The following is an 18790-nucleotide window of genomic DNA, read 5'->3' on the forward strand; positions in this document are numbered from 1 at the left end:
CAAATGGACGGCTGGACTAAACCTTCAATGATTCTTTCCAGATTCAACAACTGCACGCCGGTCTACACGAAGAAAAGTTCGGAAGAGAGGAACTTCTGGACCCATGCGATGAATAGCACTGAGCATGCACCTCTCACGTGACGTCGGCAAGCTAATTTCTGTGGTAATTGTTGCCCTTGCGATCTTCCTGTTTCTCTTGTTTGTCTTTCCTCGGCAACACGCAAACAAGCTTCCTGCAACTTTTTTCAAGACCCTTTCGTCCCGAAAATTACAAAATGGCAGTGCTTCGCATCGCCAAAGTGACTTTCCCGTCCGCATTTTAGCACACACTTGGACTAACGAAAATGTGACTCATCGGAACGAAACTCGTCGCCGTCTGCCGAAATGTATCGTCATTGGGGTCCGCAAAGGGGGTACTCGAGCACTGTTGGAGTACATAAACTTGCATCCCTCAGTTAAAATTGCACACAAGGAGCCGCATTTCTTCGACATGAACTACAGTATGGGATTAAAATGGTACAGATCATTGATGCCCTATTCTGAGCCCAATCAAATCACAATAGAGAAGACGCCGAAATATTTCGTTTGGCCTGAGGCCCCCGAAAGGGTGCACCGGATGAACAGTTCAATCAGGTTGATTTTGATACTGCGGGACCCTGTAGAAAGGGCACTTTCGGACTACTTGCAACTAAACAGGAAAGAGTTATTAGCAACTGACCTCGGAAACGAGTTTGAAAAATTGGCCATCAACCAAGTCACAGGCAAAGTAAACTACGTATGGAACGCAATACAGACGTCACTTTATCACAAGCATCTTATCAACTGGCTGAAATATTTCCCGCGCAATCAAATCCTAATTCTGGACTCAAACGTATTGATAGAAAACCCGTTACCTGTTTTGCAAAAGGTTGAATCGTTCTTAGGCCTTGAACCGAGAATCACGGATGATATGTTTTACTTCAATGCCACAAAGGGGTTCTATTGTCGGACAGAGGCCCTCGGTGGCTGCCTGGGAAAGTTTAAAGGTTTCCCCCACCCATCCTTAAATCCCGTGGTTATTGAAAAGTTAAGGGCGTTTTTTAGGCCCCACAACCAGGTCCTATATCAAATTGCCGGCCACGACTTCAAATGGGCCTGATACTCTTTCTAAGCAGTCGTAACATTTTCCCGGGGGACCGGAGTCCACTTAAGTGTGATCGCGATGATGTGGGCACCACTGGTTGCAGTGGAGTCACTTCGCCGTTGTTATTCTCCAGAATAGCTCGTCATTACCTAAGTGAGAAAAAAACCAATACATTGTACTGCACAGCTCATTGTATATTGCGCTGTATAGTGAAGTGAACTGCAGCATATTGAACTCCACAGTGCATTGAACTGCAAAATTGCATTGTATTATTGCACAGTGCATTGGATCGTTCACTGCATGTCTGCATTGTACTATACAGTGTATTGAATTGCACTGTGCATTGAACTGTATAATGCTTTGTTCTGTACCTTTGGCCATGTTTACAATACAAGTACGTTCGGGTATCATGGAAGAACGACCCTAGAAAAGTTACCATCAAAAAGGGTTCTTCAAGGACTTTTGCAGTATATCATTATCTACCTCATCATTTTATTTATTTGATTTAAATCTTCAAAATTACAAGATGGTGCGGTCTCCTTTATTTGTCAAGAAGTTTCCTGTTGTGAAGTAATATTTCTAAGAATTCGATTGTTATCAATGATGTTTGTTACTTCTATATGACTTCCATGAAGTTATCTCAGTCCCGTCATTGTAAAAACGGTTTAATAAATAAGTAACATCGATATAAAACTTATTTTCCTCTTTTCTAATTTAGTGTGCAAGTCCTCAACGAACAAGCCAGGGAGCATTTTTCACCAAACTTTTCAAAATACATTGTATACAATTCGCTTTCAGATTCATCAGAAATACATCCGGATGCTGGCATGCGTTGCTCACGTAACACAGCAAAACCGATCATCTTTGCTGCTTCCGTGGCGTCCATCTTGTTTCTCGTCATCATCGACAAGCGTCCGAAAACGATCACTGCATCACCTGTCAAGGACCTCTTGTTTGCAAGAAAATCGTATAGAATGGAAAATGGCAGATCTTCGTTTCGCCGAAATGACTCATCAGTTTCTGTTTTAGCAAATTCCGGACGAAACGAAAATGTGCCTCGGCGAAACAACACCCGGCGTCGTCTGCCGCAATGTATCATCATTGGGGTCCGCAAAGGGGGTACTCGTGCACTTTTGGAGTTCTTGAAATTGCATCCCTCTGTTAAAACTGTTCAAAAAGAAGTGCATTTCTTTGACAAAAACTATAGTTTAGGTTTGGATTGGTACAGATCACATATGCCCCTTTCTAACCCTCATGAAATCACCATTGAGAAAACCCCGAGGTATTTCGTTACGCCAGAGGCCCCTGAAAGGGTGCATCGCATGAACAGTTCTATCAAATTAATTTTGATTGTACGCGACCCAACAGAAAGATCTATTTCCGATTTTTCGCATTCTCACAGACGAGAAATTCGAGCTGGGCCATTAAACGAAACATTTGAAGAACATGCTATCAATGCAGACACGGGAAGATTGAATCTGGATTGGTCCAGCATTGGGATTTCCTTGTATCACAAACACATCGAAAGATGGCTAAACTATTTCCCGCGAAAACAAATCCTCATCCTGGACTCGGAAGCTTTCATCAAAAACCCCGTCCCTGTGCTCCGAAGAATTGAATCATTTCTAAACCTCGCACCCAAGTTTGGCCCCAATATGTTCTACTTCAACAAAACCAAGGGTTTTTATTGTCGAAATACGCCCCCTGGCGGGTGCCTTGGGTGGACGAAAGGTTTGCCTCACCCTGAGGTTCGCCCAGAGGTGATTGCGAGGTTGCGGGGTTTCTTTCGGCCACACAACACGGTATTTTATAAGATGGTTGGACATGACTTCAAATGGCCATAAAATGCCGTAATCATTCAACATCATTTCAGGGCTGTATCACTTTAAAGGACCTCAATTTAGCCTTACAACTGCCCTCAGTGTGCCCAGTAAATATCTCAGTTGTACAATATTGCTGTGGTTTTGAGCAGTTTTCTGTATGATGGCATAGCAAATCTTAAATAAATAAATCTATATCTTATATTAACAAAACAGTACATTTATTAGTAATCCTACTACATATATATATACCCAATTATCAAAATAATATTGTTGACCTCATATCATTGTTTGTTATATTTTTCAATTTGAATATCATTTGTAACCACATATTATTATTTATTATATTTTTCAACTTTTATTAAATTATGTGAAAATGCACTAGAATTTTGTGTTCAAAATTGATATACTCGAAAGCTCCGAAAAAGAAATTTGTGAAATGCCAGTATCAGTATGGCAGCACCATCGACAGAACCCACTGTGAGCGCACTTGGCTGCCTCATCCACAGAGCGCAGTGTGAGCCCATTCGCCAGTATCAGCGTGGCAGCACTATCGACAGAACACACTGTGAGGCCATTTGCTCAGCGTGGCATCGTGATCCACAGAACGCACTGTGGGTGAGTCCATTCGCTTTACAATCAGCGTGGCAACGCACTGTGCTTCCATTCGCCACTATATCGGCGTGGCAGCACCATCGACTGAACACACGATGTGCACCACATTGATATCAAAATAACCCTATTGATCGCGTTAAATAGAATACAATAATCGAAGCCTACAATAATACAGGCTTGTGCAATAATGTCATGCATTTTGTACACAGTACTTATCAGAGTGGGGAATTCGTTTTCAGCTCGTGACACGGTTTTTAAGAGTTTTGTTTGGCCCGTCTGTTCAGCATGGTATGCAAATTTGCGAGCTCGTGTGAACATGGAAGCATACGATGACAGGCTGTGCGTGGATTCCCGCCGAATTCCGTCTGGGGTTGATTCGCAGGAGGGTTTATTAAAAGCTTCCGTTGAAGAACGGGGAGAACGGTCACGTAAGTGTACTGGTATTTTGTGTTGGGATCCAGTCTCTCCTACCCTGTACCGCCTACTCAATACGCCGCCATAACCTGAGGGCTGGGTGCGGGAATCTTGTACCACGGACTTTTGTGTAGACTTGAAGTCTGTTCTCGTACCAAACTTTGAAGATACTTCATTATTCTTTCAGGTGTTTTCAAGATGGTGCCCTTCAATCAATCCCTCAAGGTCACGCTGGTGTCCATGACCTGCTACGTGGTAGTTGTCGTCGTCGTCATCCGGTACTACCGGTCCTCATGGGAACCGGGAGAAGACATTGGCCAACAAGATATCAACCCAGACCCGAAGATATTTCTAAACTCTGATGATATATGTGAGAATGGCAAAAAAGGTAGTGTACATCGGTAATACTTCACGGTGGTTTTCGTTGTTGCGGGTGTCCGTAACGACAGCAAAACCCCTCTCTACCTTTGTTCTTGATTGGTAGCAGTCGGACAAGTATCCCCGTTTTGCAAGTTGGCGCCAGGTCAGGCAGAAGCCATTGCCACCTGTTACGTTGCGGCACTTGTCTCACCAACAGAAGCATGTGCTGTGCGGTTTGCAGTGGGTCGCGTTTTAAAATCCAAACCCTCATCTTTCAGGTATTTTTCTTCTCATCATGATCTTAAGCGCCGTGGTAAACTTCGAACGAAGAAACGAAATCCGAGCATCATACCTCAATGTTACGCAATACCTTGGCTGTGAAGTACGTCACGTATTCTTGTTGGCACGAATCGATTACGTCGAAGCGCAGAAAATGGTAGGTGAAGAGGCAGCGAGATACAACGATGTGGTGCAATTCGACTTTGACGATCGTTATGTGAATTTGGCAAGGAAAACATTGGGCGGATTATACTGGGTAAACTCATCTTGCAGTAATGCTAAATATGTCGTCAAAACTGATGACGATGTTTTAATTCTGCCGCAAAACGCAGTAAGACTTTTAGCAGGGTTGTCTGCAGACCAAGAACGGACGTTATATTCCGGTCGGCTGCAGCCATCGGCGCGACCGGTCCGGAACTACGGAAAATGGAGGGTGGCGAAAGAGGTTTACCCTTACTTGAGGTATCCTCCTTACGTTTGGGGCCTGGCCATCATCATGTCAATGGAGGTCATACAAAGGTTTTCCAGGGCTTCGAAACGGGTGCCGCAAATTCACGTCGAAGATGCGTATATTGGATTGTTAGCCCGCGCTACGGGGATCAAACCAAAATGCAACACAGCGGTGCGCTGGGGATTCAAGTTAAAAAATTACTCGGCCCATCATGATTACTGCCGTTTTCAAAACGTGATGTTGTTGGCAGCGAGTTTCAATGACATGGCGAAATTCTGGGAGGGATACTCCAGAGCGGAACAAGAGGGAAAGTCATGTGATGCGAACGTGACTCGCTATTTGCATACGGGTACTGATATTTGCCCCTGGCCCTGGGTTGCAATGTCTGACGTCCTCGATATGGTGCCGGCTGATGATAAGTCGGTTCAAAAAACTTGCGCGAGCTTGTCGTGACAAACGTGTACTGGCAGCATTATCGACCTGTGAACGCCACCGCAAACGACCGATTATCGCTGGTTGCAGCCATTTTTGAATCGCTCGTTTGCGCGACGCTAGTAGACTACCAACACAATGCCACTGACGAAACTGAAAAACAAAACTTACCTCTTAGTCTTTTCGAACAATATAGCATTTCAATGACCTCTGCGACCGGATCTTGCAGAGATACCTCTGTGTGCTTTCGGCTTTACAGTGTAATCTCATGAAGAAAGCTGGGATTTTATTTTCGAGCTTTTTTGTATCATTTTTACAATTGAAATAAAAGAATCTATGTACAGTATTGTAGTTGAAGAGAGCAACATCAGGGCCGATGTAAGGGCCAAAATGAAGAAAATGAGACATTGTACTTCTATAGTCGTTGACTATACAAAGAGAGACATTGGCGCCAAGTTTGAGAATATATCGTCCATGGCGTCGCATAAATTCATATATATTTATATATTTGAGTTTTCACCGGTGAAGGTAACCAATACAGAGAAGAAAAAGCTCTCCCCTTATTGAGTCCATTGACGACTGGCCAAACGTAGACATTCGTGGGCGTAAACGGGTCCATCCAATAGATGTGTTGTCCCTCATGCCAGATTCTATAGCTATAATGTTCAGAAGAGTGCACTACTTGAATTCGCAGGACGGATGGACAAAAACTAAGGCGTGATATATGTCAACGTCTTGAGCGCTTTTTTTAAACTGAATCCAGGTTTGTTGAAATCGAGTCCCACAAGGAAGTTCGTAGCCGTGCAGTTCCTGTCGTACATGTGGGTCTGCTCCTTCAGCCAGTGGCATTTCTCCCTGCAGCCTGCCTTCCGTTGCCCGCAGACTTGGGCCCTTTGGCGCTTTGCATTTTCCGGGTTTTGCACGTTCAACGCGAGACTCATTCTGTAGTGCACATTTGTAGTGTCGGAGAAGCACGCCGCGTATTTCTCCTGACACATGACTTGGCACAAGATGTACCGCGCCTCCAGCGGGTCTTGAGTTGTGAGGGTTTCGGTAGTCGTGGGAATCGTCACTGGAGGCGGGCGTGGCGTGGCAGGATCAGAGGCTGGAGCGACTGTCCCTCCGACACGGCCTCCGACAAGGCCACCGATGAGAATAATGCAGACTAGCTGTAAAAGATAAAGTACTAACTGTAGGAGATTCACGAGAATTGATATTCCGAGACTAATGTGGTCATCTCTCAAGTGAGACAATCGGGCGCCAATCACAATAGATACGACACGATTTAAATTTCATAGAAATTTCACGGTGGATAAAGGTATTGGTGTACCTTTTTAACACAATAGAAACATGGCGTTCCCATCAGTGTTGGAGGGGTACAATCGGATAAGAATAATAAATGCGGAACCAAATTGAAACCAAATTTCGGCTCAAATAAACTTTCACAATTTCAATACAAATTACTTGGCAGGGCTTGTTTCTAGGTTAAAAAAAACTACATGTAAATTTTCAAATAAAGGCCTTTATCCAGTATCCGCGACAGGTTGCAATATTCTCTTCATGTAAGCTAGTACATTTGCATTTTAAACCATTTTATGCTGTCATGTTTTCAATGCATTTCACAAAGCGCTGTGACAGCTGTTCAAAATTGACTGCTGGTTTTTAAAAACGGTTTAGTGTTGATTGGGGAAATATCGACATTTGCTTTTGAACTGGCTTCATTCTCAAAGCAGAACAACCTTGCATGACCCCTGACGGGTAGGCTTGTACAGGGAAACCAAAAAAACGAGCCACCAGCATATTTCAATCGCCGTCAAACTTAAACATGACGATCTATAACTACATCAGTTTTTATGATCTACTCTAGAAGAATACACCAAGTGAAGTAAGATATGTAACACCTTTGAGTCTTTAACTTGATTTTTTTCTTATAATCTAGTATTGACTGCCTTACCTTCAGGTAACCCATCTTATAATCCAATGAGTACAACCCCAGTTGAACTAACGATGCTGAGATGAAGTCTGCTGTTCAAGACGTCTCCTGGCCTGTTATGAAGTTGTCTCCGTCTCAATCTGCAGTCTTCCAGCCAAGCCCAGTTGAAAGGTTGTCTTCGGGCAAACGTCAGGCGCTCACAACTTTGAACGCTGTCTTTGTACTCAAGTACCTACTAAAGTTCACTTAATCCAGCGGGAATAGACGTGGATGCGCTCTCTCCTGCCTCCCTTCTCGGTGTGTCGCACCAATGGTGGCCTACTCTAAACGTTACATAGACAGATGGTGACTTTATTGTGTGGACAACAATATTAGTCGATTCACTCTGACACCTGTCGCTATGCTATATTGATATGGTTGAAATGGTTCTGTATCATGGTCTCAATGATATGGCAGGACATAACCAGGTTTAGACCCGGACGGAAAATGGTGCTATGGATGCGACTATTAAGACATTCCAATGATGTCCCTAACTAAACTACATGCCGGAGATTGGGACGAGCAGGAGTCATTGCAATTCTCACTGTAACAGGATTGTGACTAGCTGGCGAATTTTGGGACAGATTCCAGGCCAGGTTGTGCTTCACTGGAGTAGAAATGTGACTGGCTGGAGACCTTTGGGATTGATTTCAAACTAGGTTGTGATTCATTGTGACTGGCTTGAGACCTTTGGGACAGATTCCAGGCTAGGTTGTGATTCGTTGTGACCGACTGGAGACCTTTGGGACGGATTCCAAGTCAGGTTGTGCTTCGCTAGAACAGAATTGTGACTGGCTGCGACTTATGCACAGCATGAATTGAGTGGGTCGAGGAAAAAATTGAAATTTGGGACGGATCCAAGCGAGGTTGTGATTCACTGAACAGGAATTTTGATCGGCTGGAGACTTTTGAGACGGATTCCAATAGGTTGGGCTTCACTAGTAGCTGGGACATAAGCACATCATGTATTTAGTGCGAGTGAGGACAAAGTTAAAGCAGGGAATGGTACAACCAGACAGGTTACCAGGTCTGGGGACGAAGCCTGGATGTGACAGGCCGGTGGCAAGCTGAAAATGTATTTGCATTCTATGGAATGCACCAGATGAAATAAACGATATTTCTAACACCTGTACCAGCAAGAATTGGTGCAGGTAAATGTTTTTATTTGCATATGTGTCTATACAATATGTTGTGCTATATTCGAGCTGAATTACACTGGGCTGTAAGCCACACTTCCCCCCCCCAGCCTCATTTCTGTTTCGTCAATAAAGAGTAAAGGCCCCCAGAGAATCAAAAGCCAAATTACGAGCATAACGGGCTTTCGGGCATCTGTTGTTGCAGAGGTCAGACTGAGTTCCTCCTTCATTCCACAATAACTCTAAGTCTCTCCTGGCTTACAGGGTTGAGTTAGCTTAGTACTCCGTGTGTCAATGTTGTCTAAAAAACACATTTATAGTTCTCAACCTTTCTTCGACTCATTCCCACTCATCCCCAGGCCAATTTTCAGCCTTTCAACTACGTTCTTATACCGCTGCAGCTCGACTTTCAATCTCCAATGTTCAACGTACAGTTGCCGGAACTTTCCATTCTGCTCCTTAGAATTCGCGCAGAAATGATGATCATGCGTGAACACATCGTCCAAACCTCTATACATGTCCAAGCCTTGCAAATGACCTGTTGGTTTAGTCAAATTATTCACCAAGATATTCTGTAAATGGATCCTCTGGTCCTTTTTCTTAAACCTACTACAACGTACATCCAAGATTTTTTCCAACGTTTCGTCGTAAACTCTTAATTCTTTTAGTTTTGCGAGGCGAATTATGTTCTCTTCACGCTCTAGCTCTGATAATAGTTCACCTGCAGCTCCCCTTCTGGACCCTCCATCGCCTACACCCTTCTGCTGTTCGAGCTCATTGACAAGTTTTGCGACAGTGTAGTCTCGATCTTTTTTCAGGGCCTTGGTCTCATCACTGTGTCTTTTAGCAGTGTATGCTGGAAAGGAGAAAATGAGGTTTTATATTTGTTTTGAAAGTGTGTTTGATATTTGTTTAACCATTGCTTCGCACGAGTGTTGGATCCGAATTTTTAGCCATGACACAAGGGCTGGGCCCAGCTGACTTGGGTGGACTTTTACATGCATTCACTGCCCAGATTTTAGAGACTTCCTTCTTCTAGACTGGTTGCCTACCAGGGCCAAGGAGTCTCCCCCTCCCCCAAAAAAACTAGTTTCAGGACACCAGTGACAAGTAGTCAAACCTGCAGGCACACCTGCATGTGCTCTGGTCCTTACAGGGGGACATCTGACCTTAGGAGGTGGACGGACATAGTTTCTCTTGATATGTGTCGACTCTGACATCTAGCTTCAGTAACAAATAAAAGCCTCAATTTTGAGAAAAGGTCAGCGAGAATCCATTTGTAAAATTTGATCTGGCCTAAAGTTACAGTTCTATTGGTAATTTACCGAAAAGACAAATCCCAGCAATTGGTATGAGACCATTGAGAATAACCCCCAGCATCTGTTTTGAATGGGGGTTGTTAGGATCATTCAGCATTTGTCCGTCTGGAGGTATGTTCATCACCGGTGCTGCCCCCTGTTGGTCGAAGACAGGGTTCGCTGGAAGGGGGATGATGTTACCCATTGGTGCCCCTGGAAAGAAGGCGTCAGGAATTTTATCTAAGAAGGAAAACAAAAGGGTGCAATCGGTCCTGACAGATCAATGCCAATTACAGCCTTGATGCATGCACATGCATGCATATACTGCAACAATGCATTTGCTTAGTGTTTGTGTGGTGTAGCATGGTCTTGTAAAAAGGTCTAATACCGGCTTCTAAAGAGGCCTTCTAATTAATGCATGCGTCCAATTTAAGCAATGGCAACCAGCTAGACTATAAGCTACAACAATACATCAGACATGAAAATAATTGTTACTACCAAATTTTCAGTCTACTATCAGTAAAATGCAGTTCTGTGACGCTTCTTCTACTGACATCATAACATTGGAAATGTTTGATTTTTCCCTTCCTTGTCCAATTCCGTATTTGCCGTGGCTGCGTGCCTAGTTCTGTCTTCGCCATGAAAACGTCCATGGTATGATTGTCTTCGGTGGAGGATGACAAAATCGACAACCGGAGGGGGGCTTAATTTTGACACACATCCAATATATATATGTAGCCTGGAATAACCCGACTGGTTGTGCTATTGTATTAGGTCTACAATGTTGTGAATATTGAACATGAGAATCGTGCTCTATTTTGATATCGGAATTGTTTATTATTTGGATCATTACAGGACGTTTGAAACAAGAATTCAGATGTTTTAATTACATATTTCAAAGTCACCCATCACAAAGTCTACATTTTTTATTAAGATTATCGCATCAGTTAGACAACTAAAGTTGGAATGTTCTCGTCCAGAAAAAGTTTGGATTGTCTCTACAGTTTCTCATTCAAGTCACACAACTGCTGTAGAAATCCCGCATTGGGGCAGATGTCTCTATTTTCCTTAACTGTCTTTAGTGCTTCCTCAGCCGTCATGCCATGTTTCTTCATTAGGTAGGCCAGGACAAGAGTGGGCGATCTGCTTCTACCCATGATGCAGTGGACTAGGACCTTGCCTGAAAGGAGAGTGGAGATGCTATGAGTGTGACACTAGCCGCGAAAATTGCAGCCGCCGACTCGAACCATATCATCTAGAGTAGCTCGAACCTTGGCGCCACCAAGGACATGACTTCGAATGCCCCGCGAAGCCTATTATGACTTGTTAACGGTGGACGGGACAGCCACAAATATAGAGATGGTTCCCCCAGTTTGAGTGACCCCAAACGGAGGACATCTGCACGTACCCCCAGAATCGAGCGCCTCCTGCATAAAATCCGCTGTCTTTTCAAAGTGCTGACAGAGCTGGTACCCGGGCCCGTCCTCCTCTCCTGGTAAACCTTGGAACTTGATGCCATCGTTTTCATAATACTCTGCGTCTGTGTCAACGTACTGGGGCTCTGGCCCCTGGGCGGCGTTGAAAACGTGGGTGATGCCGAGCTTCTTGAGGCTCTCGCGGTCCTTGGCTATTCGCCTGGAACGAAGTGAGGATGTGACGATCTAGATCAGGGTCCAGTTGTTCGAAACAGATTTTGTCGTCATCGGGGGCGTTAAGCTAACTTGGCGTTAAGTCCAAGGGCTTAACTGGAGGGGATAACGCGACAAATTCGTTTTAAACTGGCAACTAGGCCAGGTGTGACAGAAGTACAAGTCACCCTGGTCTGGAGGTCTCCAACAAAAGTTACACTCAACGAGAAAATTCATTGATCAAATTATTTGTTATGCAGGCGAATACCATTGGCACGCTTTTGATCGACTATACACTGGCGGCGTTAAAATGAACACTAGTCTGGCCTAAATAACTGTCAGTATAGCAGGGTATGTCCCTGTGACGCGACTGTCCACAGAGGACTAGCAGCTTCAGCACTGGTCTTGTGCAGTGGTAACAATCAGTCAAATATAAGGCATGGAAGTTCATACCTACCGACTTGAGAGAAATACATTAGGATAAACCTCATCACAGCTATCTGAATTAGAGGCAGAGCTAGTGACTGATGTGATGGCCTCAAGGTCGGCTGCAGTGCATTTTCTGTCTGCCATGGTTTACCAATGGCGAACCTAGGGTGAATAGAAGGAGAAATCTGTAAAGTCGTCTCTGAGTCGTCCTGTAGAGCGCCTTAGATTCAGACCAGCCAGAATCAAGGCAGGTAAACTTCATGATCGTAATTGATGTTGGTGGAACACACACGTTGGTGTGCACGTTCCTAAATCTAAACCTAACTTCTGTTAAATTAAATGAAGTTCGACGGGAAAGAAACGGCGTCAGGATATGGGAAGATGGGACCCCTTCGGTACGCCATTGAAAATACTGACCGGTGATCTACTGGAGAGCTGGATGGTATCTTCTCGATAGTTGGAAGAGTATTTTCAAAATAAGGGTGTCTTCAACAATAGGATCATGCGTGGATGACTCGTGACAACAATAAACGTGACTGTCCTATTTCAGGGCGAACGCACACGAAATAGGCCAAACAAACTTAAAATCATATCATAAAATCAAGATTATCCAAGGTCAGATAAAGTCACCTGCTCGAGTGCACAAGAAATGTGCCAAAATTTAAATCATTAAATCGGGCTTGAGAGATCAGATAAGGTCGCTCATACTTTTGTATCTGTCGGTCACAGTGACCTTGCATGCAGTCCTCAAAGAGAGATAATGTCACAACCAGTCCCAGTAGATAGACGGCACAATCACTGTTCACAACCAGTCTTAGTTCACAATCACAGGTTGTTACTGCGACAGCACAGTCCCTTGTCCACAATCACGACTGCTATGACACCACGCACCGTCCCCGGCCAAGCATTCACAATCCCAAGGCAGCTAACTAAATCTGATATCATCAGAGAGTCCTGATCTAAAACTCCGGTTAGTCAACAGTTAGCCCCTACACGGACAATGTCTCATTGAGGTCGCAAAGCTGCTGTAAAAATCCCTCATTGGGACAGATGTCCCTCTTCTCCCTGACTGTCTTCATGGCTTCCTGGGCGGTCATCCCGCATCTCTTCATGAGGTAGGCGATAACGAGGGTCGGGGCCCGACTGATTCCCATGATGCAATGGACCAACACCTTGCCTGAAAAGACATACATGTATATGTAAATGAGACAAGAAAGAAACAAATTAACACCTTTTTTGGAAGAGCTTTAGTTAATATTTGAAGTAGACCTCTGCACACGCTAGTTTATTCAGATCCAGAATGTGCTCCCCCATTCGGAGTGTCCACAGTTCCTAGACTGAGAAACCGCCTTCTAACGTGTTACAATAACCTCACCCCCGTCAATAAAACTCCTTCCAAAAGCGCTTCTCATCTTGTCGAAGAACGATTATGATAAAGTTTTACGTCCACGAGATTGTTCCCGCATCAGAGATCAAGAGATTAAGACGGCAACTACAGCAAAATAGGTCGGCACCGTCACGACTTTGACACCGCCGAACTTACCTCCTGCATCTAGCGCTCCCTGTATGTATTCCGCTGCCTCATCAAAATGCTGGCTGATGTTGTATTTCTCTGCATCTTCCCCGGCAAAGCCCTTGAATGTGATCCCAAACGGCTCGTAATAATCAGCATCAGTTTTGACGAAAAATGGTTCCGGTCCTTGGGCGGCGTTTAGTACATGGGTGATGCCGAGTTTCTTAAGGGTTTCGCGATCCTTGGCTATTCGCCTGGAACGCAGAAAGTAGTCGTGAGAAACGTGGGGTCGGGAATAGAGAGGTTCTGCGAGAGATATACCACAATTGCCTGCACTGGCTCGGAAAGTTTTAATTCCTTTTTAAAATTAATCTACCGACGGACGGGTACGGTCTAGTTTACAGTATCAGAGAGCCAAGTCGAACAGCGTCATTTGGGTGCTGTTTTTTCAGCTACAAAAAGGAAAACAACAGATTGCTGTAGAAAGGAAAATCAGACTGACACAATAGGCACGAGGTACTACTGTGACATCGTCAGGAACCGTCACGACCAGAAGCTGCAATTGTACCAGCGCTAAAAAGTAACCTACCCCGTTGCAATGAAAATGTTTGGATGGACTTCATTATAATGATCGGGCCGGACCCACAAGTGCTGTTCGGTCCAGTTCCTTCCAGTGATGGCTTCCAGGTCCTCCTTCGAGCACTTTGGATTTGCCATGGCCGCTCGCGATCAAACTGGATTTAAAATTGTTAAAGACCACTAAAAACTCTTCTTTAATTCGAAGGTGTAGTGCACCTGGGGTATTAGTAGGGTTAACATGCGTGTACTGAAAACTTCGGCCAGGACCCGTCGCGACTGTTAAGACGGCGGTACCTTCATTGTCTTAGTCTGGTCGTAACTGGTGTGACGACGCCAATATTAGCAAACGTTGGTGTCTACGCTGCCACATTGAAAGTCGCAACGGCTTCTGAGAAGTTCACACAACTGGTTCTTTAAAACCGAAAGAACACCGTCGGTGGCTCGTACGCATGACTCTGCTCCTAAACCTCTCTATAATGTCAGTTTATCCACAGTGACGTCATTAACGTACCAATTCGAAATGAATACACCTGGAGAGACCTCGTCACAACCAGCCGGGTAGACACTGGGAACGACACTCCAACTCCTCTCGGCGATTTCTTCTAATGTTGCCACAGTGCATTTTGTGTTTGCCATGGTTTACTGGCAAAAGGAAAAGGTTACAGACGGTTAGCCTACTAAACTGGTCAGCGATGTAACTTTCTAACACTGCACAAGCTCAACAACTTTGAACTGTGTGTAAGCCATCTGGGTTCTACCTACTGATGGTCGAAGGAAATGAGGGCAACTCTACAGCCAGAAGTAACCTTCGACCACATGCCGATGGCTCCCTCGATCGTATGCCTGTTGTATTGAGACACTGGAATATTGGGACCAACTACAGATGTTACACCGGTTCCCCAATTAGGTCTTCCTCTACTGAAGGTCTGAGATCATTTTCACAACAACCTCAACATCTTGCAGATCTTGTGTGGTCACGGCGGTTAGAAATTGGAATATACAAGTAACAGTACTGCTCACAATTAACTTCACCAGTTCAGCATATGCATTTTAGTTACTGGAGCTAGACATGACCTTATCTAGAGACCATCATGCCTCACCACCGGCGTTGTGCGTATGTCCATCCATCACAGTGAATGGAGGAGACGAGGATTGATGTTCACCGCCGGTAAGTCGGCATAGGGGACTCTTTGAAATCGGAACTGAGTATAGGCTCGGTATAAACATTGAGTGGGCCCAGTGTCAAGCCTAAACCACTAAAGACTTACCAGATATACACTTCAAGGATGACCTGCAAAAAACCTCAACTGACTGTGGTCTTCCGGCTCTTGGAGTCGACAAGGACTGAATGTCTGATTGGGGGAATCCCCGCTGTTGCTAGACGACACCTGACGTAGCTCAGGCTGAATCACTCATTCGCGAGGCCTCTTTGCAATAAATGATGACGCATCTATCCACATTTAGCAGTGAGAAAGAATATCGAGACACTATAATATACAACGCAACTAACATGGCGCGACATGGCGACCTCAAAGCTGAGTGATCAATAGATATACAGTCCGTTCTAAAAACACGACATGCAGCCAATAGATTCATTACAAAAACCTTTTGATGACATAATACTGTAAAATAACCTGTTCAAGCGTGCACGATGTGTAATGATACAGACTCAATAATTGTAATGGAGCGCAGGCCCGCCGCGACGGCTCTTTACCGATTTGACGGAAAAATTTATGGGATGGCCCTCTTGGTGACGTCATTAAATGGGATTCCTCAAATGGTGTCTACGGTAGTGCAGTAGGAAGTATCTCCACAAAAATAGTAAAAAAACACGATCTCCAATGAAGATATACAATTTTGCAATGCTAACCATCGAAATTAACATTTTTAGTTCATATATGATCTTGTTATAGTTGGAGACTAAGTAAAGTTATCTTTTTAAGAATTAGAGGGGAGTTTGAGTAAATTTTTCACAATAACATCTAACTGTTCCATCGCGAGACACCGTAATAATTTTGGAACTCCCATGTGGTGACGTCATTATTAGGAAACCCCTGCCGGCAGTGTGTTTTTGTGGCGGCAGTTTCAAAATCCGTTGAAAAGTTCTCGTTTCTGAGAGCTTCTTAAATTTTGGGGGTCGTAGCTTTGCTAGGATAAACCTAACATCTCATTGATTACTTTTATATCATCAATTGAATGTAAATTCATCAACAAATAGTTCAATTGACCTTTCCTATTTTGCAATTTAGGAAGGGCGTGGTCGTGTGCATGGGGATGTGCAGACATACTGCTGTATTGTGCAAGCAAGTGCATGTACGTGCTATACGCAGGGCCGGGGTCGAAGTGGGGCTGTAGGGGGCGGGGGATGACTCAACCAATCTGGGTATTAAGTATGCAAATCTGTGCCCCAGTTTTGGCCGGCAAGTCTGCTAATTCTTCTCAATCAATGCCCAATCGGCCTAGGCCTATCTCAATCTGACAATCTGCTATCAGTTGAGTATCAGTATCTATCACACCAGGCAGCCATATTGACGTGGCGAGCCTGCATGCAAGCATACTACAGTCAGAGTCAGTCATGTTATGTCATTGTAATTTAAGACCAACCTTCCTTCTTCTAGCCCGGACAGGATTCACTAAATAGAATAGAAAAAAACCTTTTTGCTTTAGGTCCTCTAGTCTAGCCCAGGCAGACAGCTCCTAGCAGTACAACTGGTCAGCCCTGTGGCTGAAAGTCTGAAAGTCTGAAAAGTCTGAAAAAATGGATGGTTCACAGCTGAAGAAAAAGCCGTTTTGTGGAACTGAAAGTGAAAGTAACAGAGATGCTGCCTTCGTGGCATCAAACTCAATGAAGTCGACAGAAACATTACCCTCGAGTACTGGGGTTGAATTAACCGACAGTTATGATCAGGGCAAACAAGGGACACTTCTGGGTAGAGAAAACTACGCACAGCAGCCACAGACACGAAAAAGTCCTACGACGTTTATCCCAATTCATTGTGACCTGAGTGCACCATCTTTTACATCTCTTGACGAAATCAAACGGAGGCTTGGGATTCCACAGAAACCCCGAGTACCATCGATACCACCCATTGCTCCGCATATACCCACACCAATCTCGATACCATTCTTGACAAGACCTGGACTCATCCCTCCTGGAAACCAAGTCTCGGTAACATCTCAGTCTAGTCCAGCAAGCTCAGTAAGTCCGCTGTCTCTGTTCCATCCTATGGGCACCTCCAGCCCAGTGGTGAAAGCAGAAAATGTACCAAGAAGGTCTGTCCAGCGTAATACTAACAGTCCAAAAATGGAGAAGGCCACTAGAAGGTCTGTCCAACACAACACTAGCAGTCAAAACTTTCTAAGTCCGAAAGTAAATCTAACATCCAAGGAGAAAGGTGTACCTTCCGAATCGAAATTAACTTGTGGCAGTGGTTTTAAATCACCCCCAGCGTCTCCACTTCGTGTGTGTTTAGACAAGAAAGGAATGAGACAGGGCGAAGAGACTGGAAAATGTGAGGCGACGGCCCAACTCAGTAGTGCTCAGTCAGCTTATGGGTTTGAACCAGGTGAAGGTGCTGGCAACACCGATGATGCAAGGCCCAAAAGATCGGTCCCATACGTCGCAGACAAGGCTGAAGCTGGTGTGACGGTTTCAGGGTCTATGGACAGTCCAAGTCAGTTATCTGACAGTGATATGTTCGGGCAGTCTCTGTATGAGAATGTGGAAGAAGTGGCTGCCCAACAAGCTGCTGTTGATGTTACTCTGAAAGATTCATGCGATAAGCTGTCTTCGTCTCATGGAGACAAAAATGGTGTTGTTACTTCGGGAACTGATGCTGAAGATTCTGTGGAGAGAGATGTGAATTTAGGAGCACTACAAGAGGATGTGAATTCTTTTCATAATCAAGATTCGACACAAATGGAAACTACAGAGCTTGAAAAATTTAAGAGTAAAAACGAATTGGACTTGGAGACGACAATAGATGGGGTCCAGAGCAAGATTGAGACGACCTCCGATCATCCTGCCTCTGATGGCCAGGGTAATCTGGAACTTGGGCAGGATACTGAGGACAGAGTGCATGCAGACATCCCAAAGCCTTCTGTCCCTGCTGAATACATCATTCTTTCACGAGAAGGTAAGTCACAATAACAGAATCATATTTTCATTTTCCGACAGAGTATAGTAACCCGTTCATCGACCCAACTGTCTTTAGGATAGACTAGGAGTTGAACCCATGACAGCAGAGATGACAAGCCATCGATTCTACTACACCACATAAACAAATCGATTCTACTTCACCACATAAACAAATCTAATCATTTCACCACACTGTCTCTTTTTTTCAGAATCGCCTGCAACAGCAGGGAAAGAAAGAGCAGAGGATGACTTTGATCAGGCAGCAGTTCTCAGGTTCAGAAACAACTTTATAGAAACAGTGGAGGAACTGAGAATGCGACGGGTAAGTAAAGTTAAAAACCGGGTATCCAGGCTTAAAGGGGTACTCCTGTACTCCTTTCGTATCTACTGGGGGTTCAGGAAGGGGTATCCAGTCTGGAAACTCAACTCAGTATCATCTCGTTTCACTAACAGATGGCTCCACAGTTGCTATTGCTGTACATTTAAGTGTCTTTTCAATGTGATATTTGTTTTCAGAATTTGGATGAAGAAAATGAAGTGAAGATCAAACAACTCCTTGGAGAGAAACACAACTTTGAGAGAAAATTGGTATGAATCTGCACT

The 18790-nt window shown here is 44.4% G+C and overlaps 7 protein-coding genes across 10 annotated transcripts; 3 read left to right on the plus strand and 4 right to left on the minus strand.

Annotated features, from left to right (window-relative positions):
- Window positions 1–73: 73 nt before the first annotated feature.
- On the plus strand, window positions 74–3290 carry LOC135502904 (heparan sulfate glucosamine 3-O-sulfotransferase 1-like). The gene is made up of 2 exons (XM_064796092.1): window positions 74–163; window positions 1922–3290. The coding sequence occupies exon 2, from the start codon at window positions 1951–1953 to the stop codon at window positions 2965–2967; it is 1017 nt and encodes a 338-aa protein (XP_064652162.1). The 5' UTR covers window positions 74–163; window positions 1922–1950; the 3' UTR covers window positions 2968–3290.
- On the plus strand, window positions 106–1800 carry LOC135502905 (heparan sulfate glucosamine 3-O-sulfotransferase 5-like). The gene has a single exon (XM_064796093.1). The coding sequence runs from the start codon at window positions 125–127 to the stop codon at window positions 1136–1138; it is 1014 nt and encodes a 337-aa protein (XP_064652163.1). The 5' UTR covers window positions 106–124; the 3' UTR covers window positions 1139–1800.
- A 389-nt stretch (window positions 3291–3679) lies between the features above and the next one.
- LOC135502903 (beta-1,3-galactosyltransferase 1-like) lies at window positions 3680–5758 on the plus strand. Its single transcript, XM_064796090.1, has 3 exons — window positions 3680–3986; window positions 4160–4360; window positions 4611–5758. Exons 1-3 carry the CDS (start codon window positions 3746–3748, stop codon window positions 5513–5515), a joined length of 1347 nt encoding a protein of 448 aa, XP_064652160.1. The 5' UTR covers window positions 3680–3745; the 3' UTR covers window positions 5516–5758.
- A 57-nt stretch (window positions 5759–5815) lies between these two features.
- On the minus strand, window positions 5816–7751 carry LOC135502906 (uncharacterized). Its single transcript, XM_064796094.1, has 2 exons — window positions 7449–7751; window positions 5816–6663 (listed from the first exon to the last, which is right to left on the minus strand). Exons 1-2 carry the CDS (start codon window positions 7461–7463, stop codon window positions 6205–6207), a joined length of 474 nt encoding a protein of 157 aa, XP_064652164.1. The 5' UTR covers window positions 7464–7751; the 3' UTR covers window positions 5816–6204.
- A 902-nt stretch (window positions 7752–8653) lies between these two features.
- LOC135503058 (coiled-coil domain-containing protein 127-like) lies at window positions 8654–10587 on the minus strand. 2 transcript variants are annotated; one of them, XM_064796345.1, is made up of 3 exons: window positions 10455–10478; window positions 9928–10113; window positions 8654–9458 (listed from the first exon to the last, which is right to left on the minus strand). In XM_064796345.1, the coding sequence occupies exons 2-3, from the start codon at window positions 10103–10105 to the stop codon at window positions 8926–8928; spliced, it is 711 nt and encodes a 236-aa protein (XP_064652415.1). In that variant the 5' UTR covers window positions 10106–10113; window positions 10455–10478; the 3' UTR covers window positions 8654–8925. The 2 variants fall into 2 exon arrangements, with proteins under 2 accessions (XP_064652415.1, XP_064652414.1); XM_064796344.1 differs by having other exon boundaries at window positions 8655–9458; window positions 10399–10587.
- A 125-nt stretch (window positions 10588–10712) lies between these two features.
- Window positions 10713–12526, minus strand: LOC135503321 (dual specificity protein phosphatase 3-like). The gene is made up of 4 exons (XM_064796852.1): window positions 12375–12526; window positions 11986–12119; window positions 11309–11535; window positions 10713–11080 (listed from the first exon to the last, which is right to left on the minus strand). The coding sequence occupies exons 2-4, from the start codon at window positions 12099–12101 to the stop codon at window positions 10899–10901; spliced, it is 525 nt and encodes a 174-aa protein (XP_064652922.1). The 5' UTR covers window positions 12102–12119; window positions 12375–12526; the 3' UTR covers window positions 10713–10898.
- A 187-nt stretch (window positions 12527–12713) lies between these two features.
- LOC135503320 (dual specificity protein phosphatase 3-like) lies at window positions 12714–15600 on the minus strand. 3 transcript variants are annotated; one of them, XM_064796851.1, is made up of 4 exons: window positions 15318–15600; window positions 14561–14691; window positions 13501–13724; window positions 12714–13134 (listed from the first exon to the last, which is right to left on the minus strand). In XM_064796851.1, exons 2-4 carry the CDS (start codon window positions 14683–14685, stop codon window positions 12947–12949), a joined length of 537 nt encoding a protein of 178 aa, XP_064652921.1. In that variant the 5' UTR covers window positions 14686–14691; window positions 15318–15600; the 3' UTR covers window positions 12714–12946. The 3 variants fall into 3 exon arrangements, with proteins under 3 accessions (XP_064652921.1, XP_064652919.1, XP_064652920.1); XM_064796849.1 differs by lacking the exon at window positions 14561–14691 and adding an exon at window positions 14060–14204 and having other exon boundaries at window positions 15318–15596; XM_064796850.1 differs by lacking the exon at window positions 15318–15600 and adding an exon at window positions 14060–14204 and having other exon boundaries at window positions 14561–14692.
- Window positions 15601–18790: the final 3190 nt, after the last annotated feature.

Source organism: Lineus longissimus, chromosome 19 (assembly GCF_910592395.1).
Source record: "Lineus longissimus chromosome 19, tnLinLong1.2, whole genome shotgun sequence".
NCBI lineage: Eukaryota > Metazoa > Nemertea > Pilidiophora > Heteronemertea > Lineidae > Lineus > Lineus longissimus.